The sequence below is a fragment of the Pelophylax lessonae genome (genome assembly GCF_965119305.1).
Source record: "Pelophylax lessonae genome assembly, chromosome: 10".
NCBI classification, from domain to species: Eukaryota; Metazoa; Chordata; class Amphibia; order Anura; family Ranidae; genus Pelophylax; species Pelophylax lessonae.
In genome coordinates this window covers 84,233,345-84,246,788 of record NC_138777.1, presented here as the reverse complement: position 1 = coordinate 84,246,788, position 13,444 = coordinate 84,233,345, and the positions used below count along the sequence as shown (strand labels likewise).

At 46.2% G+C, this 13,444-nt stretch overlaps 1 protein-coding gene across 1 annotated transcript in view; it reads left to right on the top strand.

Moving 5' to 3' along the window:
* LOC309565962 (von Willebrand factor-like) overlaps positions 1-13,444 on the top strand; it is a gene marked incomplete at both ends in the record, with an annotated part of 214,069 nt that overhangs the window by 116,984 nt on the left and 83,641 nt on the right. Inside the window, one exon of the mRNA XM_082270990.1 lies at positions 1,985-2,162. Coding sequence (XP_082127116.1) covers positions 1,985-2,162 — 178 coding nt within the window. The remainder of the gene's footprint in view (positions 1-1,984; positions 2,163-13,444) is intronic.

Below are 13,444 nucleotides of genomic sequence, written 5' to 3'. Positions count from 1 at the left end.
GATTTGGAGAGGGATTGGATGTGAGTTTGAAAGGAGAGTTCAGAGTCCAAGGTTATCCCTAGCACCCTGGCATGTGACTAAAAGCTGTGCCAATTAAGTTAAGAAATGAGTGCTGTACCGTACGTTTATCTGGAAGAATGGGAGGAGAGAGAGAGAAGTATGGTAAAAGAAGGAGGGGTTGGGAGGGGGTAAGTGGGGTAAAGGAGTGGGAAGTGAAGGTGTGCATAGGAGAGGGGAGGAAAAGAGTAGTAGGATAGTGGAAAAAAAAGGGATGACGTTACTGGTTAAAGGAAGTAAGGGAGGGGAGGAGATTCTCCATACCCCTCCCCTCTGGTCTCAGAATAGATGAAATCATAGGGGATTCATGGCTTGTGCATAGTCTGCTGTTTCCATAAAATAGAACAAGCATGCCCAGGTCTTTGTGAATTTAGCGGGTGTCTTTCTTTGCCTGATGGACAAGTTCCTCCATTTCTGCTACTCTCCCTATACAACGGAGCCAGTCTGAGATTATTGGGGTGGTAGAGGGCCATAGTACCGGGATAGACATTTTGGCCGCATTGACCAGGTGCATAGCCAATGACCGGGGGTAATCTGTTCTAGAAAGAGAGATGCGGTGAAGCAGAAATTGGGCTGGAGAAAAATCCAAGGTATACGTCCTTATCCAAGGTTGTATAGTGAAACAATGGACTTCTTTCCAGTAGGTTTGGAGTGTTAGGCATGACCACCAAATGTGTAGGAGGGAGCCTATATCATTGTTACATCTCAAACATGTGGGTGGGATTGTGGTTGATATCCTATGAAGTCGAGAAGGGGTTCTATACTAGCGTGACAAAAGTTTGAAACCGTTTTCAATTGTTGAAACATTGACCGTGACTTTGTGTATGTGGAGGAATATACGTTACCATTCTTCTGTGGAGAGGGAGACATCTAGATCCTTTTGCCTTTGTTGACAGGCCTTATTATTAATAGGTGTATCTTCAGAGAAGAGCATCATATAGATGTCTGAGATGAGATGCCTTTGTGGATTGTTACGTGTGCATAGGGTTTTGGAAGGGTGTGTGCTGTCTTGACCATATAGGAGTAAGAATAGGGTTGTTCAGAAAGTGTCTGATTTGTAAGTAGAACCAAAAAGGGGAAGAGGTGGCTATCATGTGAGAGATTATTTACACTTACACAGTTTTACAGTTTTACACAGTTATACACAGTTATAATTAGTCCTTACCTAAAAAATAAGATTTTCACTTTACAAACATTTTAACTAAACCTAATCCCTTGTTTGCATGTTCACTTCTCCTGTGCAAGAAATGCTCTCATTCTTGTAAAAAGACAGCTGTGAGCTACTAGATTACAATTAGCAACAAAAGCTTGAAAATGACCATTGGAAGCTGATGCAACAATATGTTTTACCTTTAAAACGCTTTTCATACATGAGATTTCTTTATACTGTGTTGTATATTGTTCCTTCCCATGCCTCTTTCTTGTGTCTTTTGATACCAGATGTATATTTATGTGTATTCGGATGACCATTGTAAGCTGATAGACTGCAATGATTAACAAAAAGTTTGCAAATGACAGTTGGAAGCTGATGCAACAATATGTTTTACCTTTAAAATGCTTTTCATACATCAGATTCGTCATACTGTGTTGTATATTGTTCCTTCCCATGCCTCTTGTGCCTTTTCATACCAGATGCATATTTATGTGTATTCGGACCCATTCCAATCCATTATTTATTTATTTTTATTTATTTTTTTTTACCCCCTGCTAATAATACCAGTGGATAAACATATTTTATAGTTATATAGTTACTACAGAAATATTAGAATTATGCAAGTACAGGATAAGTTTAGGTAGATGTAAAAAATGTCCACACTCTTGAATAGTAAAGAGTTTTTGGACACTAGAAAATTGAGGCTTTGTTTGTACAGTAAATTCTTGTCTTAGATAACAACATGTAATTTAATTATCTTTTTTTTATTGGCAGCCTGCAGAGACCTGGACCAGTGGCTGCAAGAAGTGTGTCTGTGAAGCCAATTCCCTCACTGTTCAGTGTGAGCCATTATCATGCCCCAAACTAACACCCATCACCTGTGAAAAGGAAGGCTTCATCCCTGTGACTCTGCCAAACCCAGAAGAACCATGCTGCATGCTGAATGAATGCCGTAAGTTAACATATTATCTATATTTTATACAATCTAATCACTGATTATCCCATCTACTGCTGTAGGAATACTAACATTTGATCTTCCTGCCCATAGAATGTAACAGTACCTACTGTCTGAACAAGGAAATAAAGTGTGAAACTGGATTTGAAGCTACTCCTGTACTTCAAGAGGATGACTGCTGTCCAAGATATGAGTGCAGTACGTACCAAATTAAGATTCCTCCGCTTGATTCTGTCTGAAACGTCACAGTTGTTTCTATAGGGAATCTTTAAATAAATACCTTTATGCTGACCCACAAAGGATTTCATTTAGGAGCTGTTTTGATTATTTTAGATAAAAGTACTCAGTGCACATACATTTTTGTACCTGCTTGCAATTTCAGTTAATTTGCCATCACAAGCAGAAACATAGTGCACATTTTTTTTCTTTTAAACGGTTTTATTGAAGGCAAAGGAAACATGGTACAACAATATGCATTGAAAATAGAAGGTACACGTCTAGATAAAACAAGGCACATTGTGATTCAATACTGCTGTATATAACATACAAATAACATGTAACAAATGCAATACATATATGGGATCGACCCGACGTACCGTCTGGGATGCAATGAGGATACACTCAAACTGAAGGTGTGGCACAAGGCCACGCTGTGTGGATGGACCCCCACACAGAAGGGGTCTCAACCAAAACCAAGGTATAGCTCTCAAGTGGGTGCGCCAGGGGCCGAGTGGGGGGGGGCTGGGTTGACAGGCAAGGAAAAAAGTAGGGTAAGGAGGGGAGGGTTGTGGGAGGGAGGTAGCAGCAGGGGTCCGGAGGGAGCCTCGAACCCTACTAGGGGCCCAGGAGGGAGAAGTGAGCCGGAAGTGAGGAAGCCCAATCAGGTGAGTACAAGGCTATCGTCAAGGCCAGGAGGTAGGCAATGGTCAATCCAGGGTCGCCATAGCCGCTCATAGGGGGTCAGGTTGTCTAACAAAATTGCTTCCATTTTAGCATGGAGCATGGCTTGGGTAACCCTGTGTAGCATAGCCAGATGGCAGAGTGTGGGGGTTTTCCATGCTTTCGCGATGGTTTGCTTTGCAGCCGTCGTGACATATAGGTAAAGTTTGAATTGACGGTGTGTAAGGTTAGGTGGCTTGCGATTCAGGAGAGTAGATGTCGGGTCAGGGACAAGAGGGACGCCAAACATGGTAGACAGAGTTTCGTGCACTTTGGACCAGAAGGCTTGAACCACAGGGCACTCCCACCAGATATGAGCGTGAGTACCTGGGGATTCGCACCCCCGGAAGCAACGTGGGGAATACTGAGGCACATATTTAGAGATCCTAGCGGGAACCAAATACCACCTGGTGAGGACCTTGTAATTCGTTTCGAGTGCAACAATATTTGGGGATGCCGATTTGGTAGCCTGCCAGATTTGTATCCAGTCCTCGTGATCAAGTGTGATGTGCAGGTCACGTTCCCACTTGGCTATGTATGTAGGTGGTGTGGTCTCCTGAGCCGACAGGAGGTGGGCATAGAGGTCAGAGAGGAGTCCACGTCTGTGAGGGTCAGTTTTGCATGCGCGTTCAAAGGTCGAGAAGGTTGCGGAGGTCTCCCTAATCGGAGTAGCTTGTGTAAAGAAATGCTTGAGTTGTAGGTAGCGGAATATTTCCCCAGAGGGGAGATTATAAGTTTCCCGCAGGGTAGGGAATGTGCAGAAGGTGCGCGAGGTAAAGAATTGATGGGCCCGTATCAGGCCAGCACTAGTCCAGGCGGAGAAGGAAGTCCGCGAGGACCAGGCCGGGTAGAAGGACGGATTGCGGAGAAAAGAGAGTAGGGGATTATGAGGAGATTGCAGGTGGAAGCGTCGACCAAGTCTATCCCAGATGGTCAAGCTATGTTTCGTGATTGGGTTGGTTACGCTCCGCCGTTGTGCGGGTGGTAGCCAGAGCAGGTTGGCCACAGATAATGGATCACATTCCACTGCTTCTAGGGAAACCCACAGTGGAATTTCCTTCGTGGCGTGGTATTTTGGGAGCTGAGCTAGTTGTGCTGCGTAATAATATTTGGCAAAATGCGGTACGCTCAGCCCGCCGCGAATTCGTGGGCGGTATAGCGTCGGTCTCGGTAAGCGAGGTTTAGATTTGCTCCAAATAAAGTCCAAAGCTCGTTTTTGTAAGATGCGTAAGAAGTAGGACGGCACCGGAATAGGGAGAACTCGAAAGAGGTACAGGATTTTGGGTAAAATGGACATCTTGATCACCGTGATTTTCCCCATCCAAGATAGGGGCAGGGAGGACCATTTAGACATGAGGTTCGTAAGTGTAGACAGCATGTGGGGGTAATTGGCGGAGTAGAGCCCAGCAGGGTCAGCCGTGAGGTTCACCCCCAGATAGGGGATATACGAGGTTGCCCAAGGGAATGGGAGTGAGGACCTAAGGTGGGAATGGACATCAGTCGGGAGAGATACATTTAGAGCTAGCGATTTTCGAGGATTAACCACGAGGCCTGAGACGGAGCCAAAGATTGCTAGGGTACGTAAGAGGCTAGGAACCGACACCAGGGGGGCAGTAAGAAAAACGAGGACGTCGTCCGCAAAGAGGCAGAGTTTATGGTGATGTCCCCCTAGCTCAATTCCCTTAATGTTAGGATCAGCACGTACAAGGATAGCGAGGGGTTCAATAGCTAGGGCAAATAGGAGGGGGGAGAGGGGGCAGCCTTGTCGAGTGCCTCTTTCAATGGGGAAGGAGTCAGACCGGAAGCCGGAGTAGTGTACATATGCTCTTGGGTTCCGATAAAGGGCTTTCACCCACTGCATAAAATGTGAGCCGAATCCCCAACGACCGAGGACCGAGGTAAGGTAAGGCCAGGATAAGGAGTCAAAGGCTTTGCAGATGTCAAGGGAGAGGAAGCAGGAGGGAATGTGGCGTTGTCTAGCGATGTGGGCTAGGAGAGTAGCCCGTCTGACATTGTCGCCTGCTTGACGAGACGGGATGAAGCCCGTTTGGTCTGCGTGAACTAATGACCCAATGACGGTATTGAGACGGGTGGAGAGGACTTTGGCTAGTAGTTTAATGTCTATATTCAGTATGGAGATGGGTCTAAAGTTAGACCAAGAAGTGTGGTCGGAGTTGGATTTAGGAATCATAGAAATAGCAGCCGTTAGTGACTCCTCCCGGAAGAGGTGCCCATCTAGCAGGGAGTTGAGCGCCCCTACCAGAGGGGGGATCAGAATGGGAGCGAAGCGTTTATAATAAGTAGCGGAGAAGCCGTCAGGGCCTGGGCGCTTACGTGGTTTCAAAGACTTTATGGCTTGCTGCAGTTCCTCAGCTGTGAGGTGCTGTTCCAGCATTTCCCTGTGGGAGGATGATAGGGAAGGTAGTGGAACGGAAGATAGTAGGGAGTCTAGCTGTGTTTGATCGAATCCAGAGGGGTCCTTATAGAGTGCGGAGAGTTTGTCACGAAATTTGCGGAGGATTTTAAGGGGGTTGCTGGAGTAGGTGTCCTTGGATAGTTTAAGGCGTATAGGTTTCGGAGTGTAGTCGGCTTTACGCAGTGTCAGAGCTAGGAATGTATCAGGTTTATTCGCTTTCATATAGAGAGTGTGTTTAGATTTTCGGAGCGTTTGTTCCGCCGATTCCGACAGGAGGAGGTCTAATTCCAGACGTGCTTTGTCAAGAGCCTGTTTCGTGGTGGGCATGGGGGTCGCCTGAAAGTCTGCCGAGGCCTTGTAAAAGGCTGCTTCTAGCTTGTGGAGCAGGAGACGCTTTTCTTTGCGTATGTACGAGGCTCTGCTAATGCAGACCCCTCTAATAACGGGTTTGTGGGCTTCCCACAAAGTCAAGGGGGACGTGTCTGGATGAGAGTTTGTAGTCAGGTAGTCAGTAATGGCTCGTTCTAGTTCAAGTTGGTGAGTAGGGTTAGCCAACATGCTGTCATTGATTTGCCAAGAGTGAAGGTTAGGTTTAGGCACCATGGAGGAGAAGGAGGTGATCACTGCATCGTGGTCAGACCAAGAGCACGGTACAATGGTGGAAGTGGAGATAAGTGGGGACGTGCCCACATGGGTAAGTATGTGGTCAATCCGGGAAAATACTTTATGTGGATGAGAGTAGTGGGTGTATTGCCGCCGCGTGGGGTTGTGCTCACGCCACGTGTCCAAGAGAGAATGTTGGTTAAGGAGCTGTTGAAAAGAGAGTCGTTGTGGAGTCGTAGGGGCAGGGGATTTGTCTAGCAGGGGGTAGAGCATTTGGTTTGAGTCGCCGCAGAGCAGGAGCGTGCCGCTCTTGTGCGTGTTAGAGACAGACAGGAGGTGGGAAAGGAAGGCCTGGGGATGTTTGTTAGGGGCATAGTAGGACACGATTGTGACCTCAGAGTCAAGAAGTCGACCAATCAGGAGGAGGTACCGACCTTCAGGGTCTTTGATCTCTTTCTGAAGCGTAAATGGAGTAGTTCTATGAAACGCAATCAGAACCCCGCGTTGCTTCGTGGGAGCAGAGGCCGTATAGACCTGTGGATACTGGTGGCCAAAGTGTTTGGGCGTTGATTGCGATGAAAAGTGTGTCTCCTGGAGGCAAGCCACGTGAATGGATAGAGAAGAAAACGACCGGAAAGCTTTCACCCTTTTAGAAGGAGAGTTGAAGCCTTGTACATTTAAGGTAAGCACATTCAAGGTGGACATGGTGAAGATTGGAAGTCGGGAGAGGGAGGTAGGAGTCGGGCGCTAGGGGCTGGAGACTCTCCCCGGGAGGGGGGGGAGGGATGGGAAGGAAGGCCGGAGGGAGAGGGGGGATAGGGAAGCTGGGGAAGGGAAGCTTAGGGAATGTCTTGTAAGGTTAATAAAACCAAAAAGGTGTCCTCCGGAAGGAACTGTGGAACCCGCCGGGAGGAATCAAAGGGTCCAATAGATGCCAATCCAGTCAGGGCTGGCTCTAGTGGACAAAAAATGGGGTGCAGTGAGCAGTCCCCGGGTCTAGGACAGCCTAAAAAAGTATAATGTAATAAAGTAAGCAATTCGAGTCAATCATATAGTAAACTCTGAACAATAAAACTTATTAGGGTGGACAGTCATACCCAACTATATAAACAGAAGTAGACAATCAGGGTATTAAGCCCCGAATGTCTACTGCATATCAATGCACTCAGAACAGGCAGCGATGGTGTTGGGGGAAGATAAAGCGGCAAGGCAAACAATTAGTAAGCTGGCTCAAAAGATGTAGTGAGGACTATTTCTACCCATCCGTGGGTAGTTTGTGATTAACTTGGGGGGTCAATATGGAGACTAATAAACAACCACAAGTGCCTGGTAAGAGTGCATTGAGCAGCAAAAAAGGCTGCTGGCAAAAAAAAAAAAAAAAAAAAAAGGAAAAAGAAGGGTTCATAGTTACTGTATCAAGGAGGCACCAGTACCGTGGTACCCAATGGGGTCGGCAGAGCAACAAGGCGCTCGCCAAGGTATTGGAAAGCTAGTGTACGGCGTGGTGTCCCATCAGTCCATGGAATCTTCAGGAGCGTGGACAGGACGTGGAGTCGGTGAAGAGTAGCGGCCTCTCTTGTGGATTCCTGGCTGGACTTCTTGGCCAGCGTGGGCTTGTTCTTTCTGTGGTGAGGAGGATGCAGCTCGACGTTTAGAGCCTTCAGATGGTTGTTCTGGGGGTGTCAAGTGAAGTTCCCGGAGAGGATGTTGCAAGTCTTCGGAAGACTTACATTGGTAGGAGGTACCTTTGTAGGAGAAACGAACCGCGAAGGGAAAGATCCAACGGTAGATGATCTTATGATGTTGCAGGGTGAGTAAGTGAGGTTTCATAGCTTTGCGTTTAGTAAGGGTGGCTTGTGATAGGTCTTGAAAGAATTGATAGCGATGACCCTGAAAGTGTAAAGCCTCCCGGTTGCGGGCAGCTGCCATGAGTTGCTCTTTGGAGCGGAAATAATGAAGTTTCACTATGATGTCCCTTGGCGGTCCATCATCAGAGCGAGGGGCTAGGGATCTATGAATCCTGTCCATTTCCAGTCGCTCAATTGGTATAGAAGGGGCTAACTCTTGAAAAAGTGATGTTATGGTGGATTGAAGGTCCTCTACCGATTCTGGGATACCCCTGATCCGGATATTTGATCTCCTGGCTCTGTTCTCGAAGTCCTCCAAACGGGATTGCAGGGTCAGGTTCTCCTCTCTGAGGGTCTCGAGTTCCTCAGCATGGTTACCAGTCGTTACCTCTAGTTCTTCAGTACGCTGCTCCAGTACTGTAGTGCGGAGGCCCACTTCCCTGATTTCATGCGTGAGCCTGTCCGTTATAGCATCTGAGGTTGTTTTCAGGGCCCGAGTGAGCATCCGCTCAAATTGCTGGATGAGGTCAGTTTGTGAGGTGTCGCCCCGGAGCATAAGTGGGGTTTGTCCAAAGTCAGGGTCAAATTCCCCCTCCTGTGGATGGGCCGAGGAATGTACACGAGAGGGTGTGTGGGGTGATCTGGAAGATGGCGGGTCTGCCATTTTGGAAGATGACTTGATTAGCACGTCCCTGATGGATTTAGTTTTGATTTTTGATTTGGTGCCCCCGTATACCATCTCTGGTCGGACGGGTAGTTGGGTCTATCAGATGCAAAGCAGGTGATGGTGACTCGATGCGGCAAGGCAGTCCTATCCCCAGAGATGCGGAGCTCTAGGCTGTCATGTCTTGCCTAGAAGACACCGCATTCGCCGCCAAAGGAAAGATTGAGCTGGTAGCTGAGGAGGATATGGGTCTCTGAGTGTGGAAGCAGCTGTGTAGAGATCAGATAGTTAATGTGGGAATGAAGGGCTGTGGTAATAACTCCATATGCAGCAGGAGGGAGTTATAAGTCCTTGTGTGGGGTGTGCAGCAGGGTGTTATGGTCAAGGAGCAAAGGATGGGAGCATAAAGTTCCTGAAGGGGGGGGTCACAGTCACTTTACCGGGAATCCGGCTGCCTGGTATCCCTGTTGAGAGAAGAGGCCGTGGCTGAGGCTGCTGGGTGGGCCCCGAATCCAATACTGGGGCACCCAGGCGTCTGCTGCTGCCAGGTGGATTTGTATCCAATGGAGGTGGTCCCGGTGGGCCTCAGGGGGAAAGGCAATGATTATGGAGGGCTAGCAGTTCAGTGTGGGCGCTCCGGGCCCCCCCCCCCGCCGCGATCGCTGCGATTACAGGCAAGGCTGCGGCTTCGGATAGTGTATAGGCCCAAGGGACGTTTCGGGGAGGAATCCCCCAGTGTGTGCTTCGGAGGATGGCTAGCAGGTTGGGCCAGCTGATCCCCGCTCCTGTGGGTGTCCGTCACGAACCGGATGGCTGGTCGCGGCCGCGGGCTGCGCAGGCGAGGCCGCGGCTTCCGGACGCTACTAGGCCGCAATGTCCCCGGATGGGAGTCAGGCCGCTGCCACACTAAATAATCACCAATATATGGAGGGGGCACCAGAGAGAGTCGGGATGGACCGTTTTGAGCTGTCTTCCAGCGCCCAAAACGGTCGGATGGCTGTCGATTGAAAGTCTCGGCCCGGAGCTCTCTTTCCAGCGTCCTCCTCAGGCGACTTCCGGTCACGCCCCGAGTGCACATTTTTTTTAGTAGTTACATTGCAATGACAAATTATACTTATCCTACTTATCCTAATTTCACTGCATAATTAGTAATTATTCAACATTCACTATAGTTTTGTAAAAAAAAAAAAAAAAAAAAAAATTGATGGTATCATGACAATAGAATATCCTAAAATGTCCTCATATTTTTCCACAGCTGTGCCAGTCTGTGTTTATCATGATGAAACTCATAAGGTAAGAAACGTCTGGACAGCGACACATGACATTTTCCTGAGGATAAAAAAGCCCAAAATGTGTTATAATGATATGGCATGGCAACTTAACCCAATTGAGCCGGCGCCTCCTGGCTTTTTAAGGGGTTTAGAACACCAGGATGCAGGGTCGGGTTTATGGTCATGTGACCTCCATGATTGGGTATTCTCATCCTCTGTTGAGGATCTGGTCACTATGCATTTATTTAAGGTCCAGGCAGCAATAACATATTGACAGAGTATCTAACCCTTCCCCACTATCCAGAAGTAATTAAAAAAAAAAAACACTTTAAATGTGAATGAAAGTAAATTTGTAAATATGTAACAATTGTTATACTAAAGATTTGTGAAAATTGCAGGATAGATACTCCACAGCCGATACTGAAGTCAGCTGTGTCACCATATTGGCTAAGTCACTTTCCCAGTCATGTGACAGTGTCCAGGTCTAGTGATTGTTTGCCAGGCCTCTATACTCTTACAGGGCAGCTGGTCACATATTCCCCTATACCTGGAAGTATTGGGTATTCTCATCCTCTGTTGAGGAGTAAGGAGGTGCAATCAAGTAAAGGTAAGGTAAATAATATAAAGGGGTCTGGGGATGCACTTTGCAGAGAAACTGTCGATTTTCTTTGCATGAGCAAGGTGACAATTTCTCTTCAAAACCGAAAATGTAATAACCATCCAAAGAAATCATAACAACTTTCTATATGCCACTTTATGTGTTTGTGATATGGCATCATAAAAAATAAATAAATATTCCTATTCTTTAGACCAATGAGACATGGTTAAATGACCAGTGTGAAGAGGTCACATGCCATGGAAACAACATCACTACTCACAAGCCGGTGACCTGCCCTGAAGTCAAAGAGATAACTTGTACTAATGGCTTCCCACCAATTAGGAAAAAGAGTGCGGATGGTTGCTGTGACTACTACGAGTGCCAATGTAAGTTTAATAATTGAAGAACCTCCATGCCAAGCGAGCATGTATATTATAATAGTAATTTCTGGATTTAATCTTAAAAACAACTCAAAGTAAAGTTCCAGGACAGAGCTAACTAATCCTTAACTGCCTAGTCATCCCATCCCTCAAAAAAAAAAAAAAAAAAAAAACACCTATACCAACTACCCCGTGAAAGAAAGATCTGTATACTTACCTATTTTCAGGCCGCTCTGGTCTGGTCATATGATCAGCTCCCCTGTGTCAGCTAACAGTGGTTTCAGGGGAGAGGAGGGAGCGCCATCAACTGATGGCTAGTAAGCCTATAGGTGATGTTATCACTGTCAGAGTGCTCTCCACTTTAGCCAGATCTGGCTGATACAGAGCCACTGAACTGGACCAGAGGTGTTAGAAGAGGGGTGGGGACAGTTTTAAGATTTTACATATATGTAAAATATATGTATAGTCAAAACTTTTTTGTTTTCTTTTGTTTAGAATAGCTTAAAGTGGAACTAAATCCACCGATTTAGCTGTTTCCCAACATCCAAGGCATGATGAGAATGATAACTGTCACAGTTGCTTGTGCTCTCAAGTTAAGCTCTCAAATGGTTGGTGTCACATGCGCAAAAGCATGGTAACTGCTAGTGATGGGCCTAACATTCCCTTGTTCGGTTCGCACCAGAACATCTTGAACTGGGAAAAAGTTCTAGCGAACATGCAAACTCTATTAAAGTCTATGGGACAAGAACATGAAAAATCAAAAGTCCTAATTTTAAAGGCTTTTATGCAAGTTATTACCATAAAAGTGTATGGGGACCCGGGTACTGCCCTGGGACACATGTATCAATGCAAACGTTTTTTTTTTTTTTTAAAACAATAGTTTTTACAGGAGCAGTGATTTTATAGACGCTTAAACAATAAAAATAAAAAATTGCTTTAAATTTAATGCCTTGGGGGTCCCCATAATGTGCCTGTAAAGTGGCGCATTTGTATGATGTATGGAGTCTTCTGCAGCAATACTGACATTTCTAAAGGAAAAAATGTAATTTATACTTTCTCGTGGCTGTAATGTATTGATGGATCCTAGCAATACAGATGAAAAAAATGAAAAAAAAAAAACGGCATGGGGTCCCTCCCAACCCTGCAACCATATTATATACCATATATGTTGATGAGGACAACCCTGGGCTGTGGTTGTGGGGGTCTACTGGTGGGAGGCTTATCGGAATCTGGAAGCCCCCTTTAACAAGGAGGCCCCCAGATCCCGTCCCCCCATAGTAAATGGTTATCAGGTACATCGTTCCCTTTCCCCAAACAAGTGTAAAAAAAGTATAAAACAACAAAACACAGTTTTTGACAAGTCCTTTATTAACCTCTTGCCGACCGCCACCTGTACGGCGGTTTGTGCGGAGCACTCTTGGGGGCAGGTGCGCGCTCCCCGGGGAGAGAAAACGAAGGTCTGCTGTTCTCTCTGGAATGAACACAGAGTGCTTGTGATCCTCCTAGGATCACAGGTCTCTGTGTTGATTCCACAAGTCCCTCCCCCATACAGTTAGAAAACACTCCCCTAGGCTCACCCTTAACCAATTGATCACCCCTGGGATAACCCCTTCCCTGCCAGTGTCATTATTACAGTAACAGTGCATATTTTTAGCACTGATTACTGTAGTAATGTCACTGGTCCCCCCAAAAGTGTCAAAAATGTCAGTTGGGGTCCAATCTGTCCGCCACAATTTCGCAATCCCGCTAAAAATCACAGATTGCTGCCATTACTAGAAAAAAATAAAAATGATATAAATCTTTCCACTAGTTTGTAACTTTTACGCAAACCAATCAAAATACCCTTTTGGGATTTTTTTTTACCAAACATATGTAGCAAAATACAAAATGTCCTAACAGGATGAAAAAATTAGATTTTTTAATTTTTGGGGGGAATGTTATATAGCAGAAAGTGAAAAATATTGTTTTTTTTTTTTTTTTTTTTTTTTCAGAATTGTCGCTTTTTTGTTTATAGAGCAATAACTAAAAATCACAGAGGTGATCAAATACCACCAAAAGAAAGCTCTTTTTGTGGGAAAAAATGACATCAATTTTAGTGGGGAACAGGGTCGCATGACCGCGCAATTGTCAGTTAAAATAACCCAGTGCCGAATCACAAAAAATGGCCTGGTCATTAAGGGGGCAAAACCTTCCGGTCTAGAAATGGTAATAAAGAAAAAAAAATAGCGTCCCTGTAAATTTATCATCAATAATGATGCCTGCTGGACCCAAAAAATAGAAAACGATTAAAAAACGCTTCGCCTCTTCCGAGGCTACCCGCTGTATGCCGCTCTTCAGCTCTTCAGCTTTGACAGCTCTTTTATAGGCAAGGGGTGGAGCCAACCAGTTACATCACCTGGTGGCGCCGCCCCTTCTGACGTCACATGACGGGGAGGGGGCCGGAATCTGGGGGCCCTCTTCTTAAATGGGGCTTCAAGATTCTGATAAGCCCCCCCCACCCACAGACCCCCAAAACCACAGCCCAGGGTTGTAGGGAAAAGGCCCTTGTCCTCATCAACATG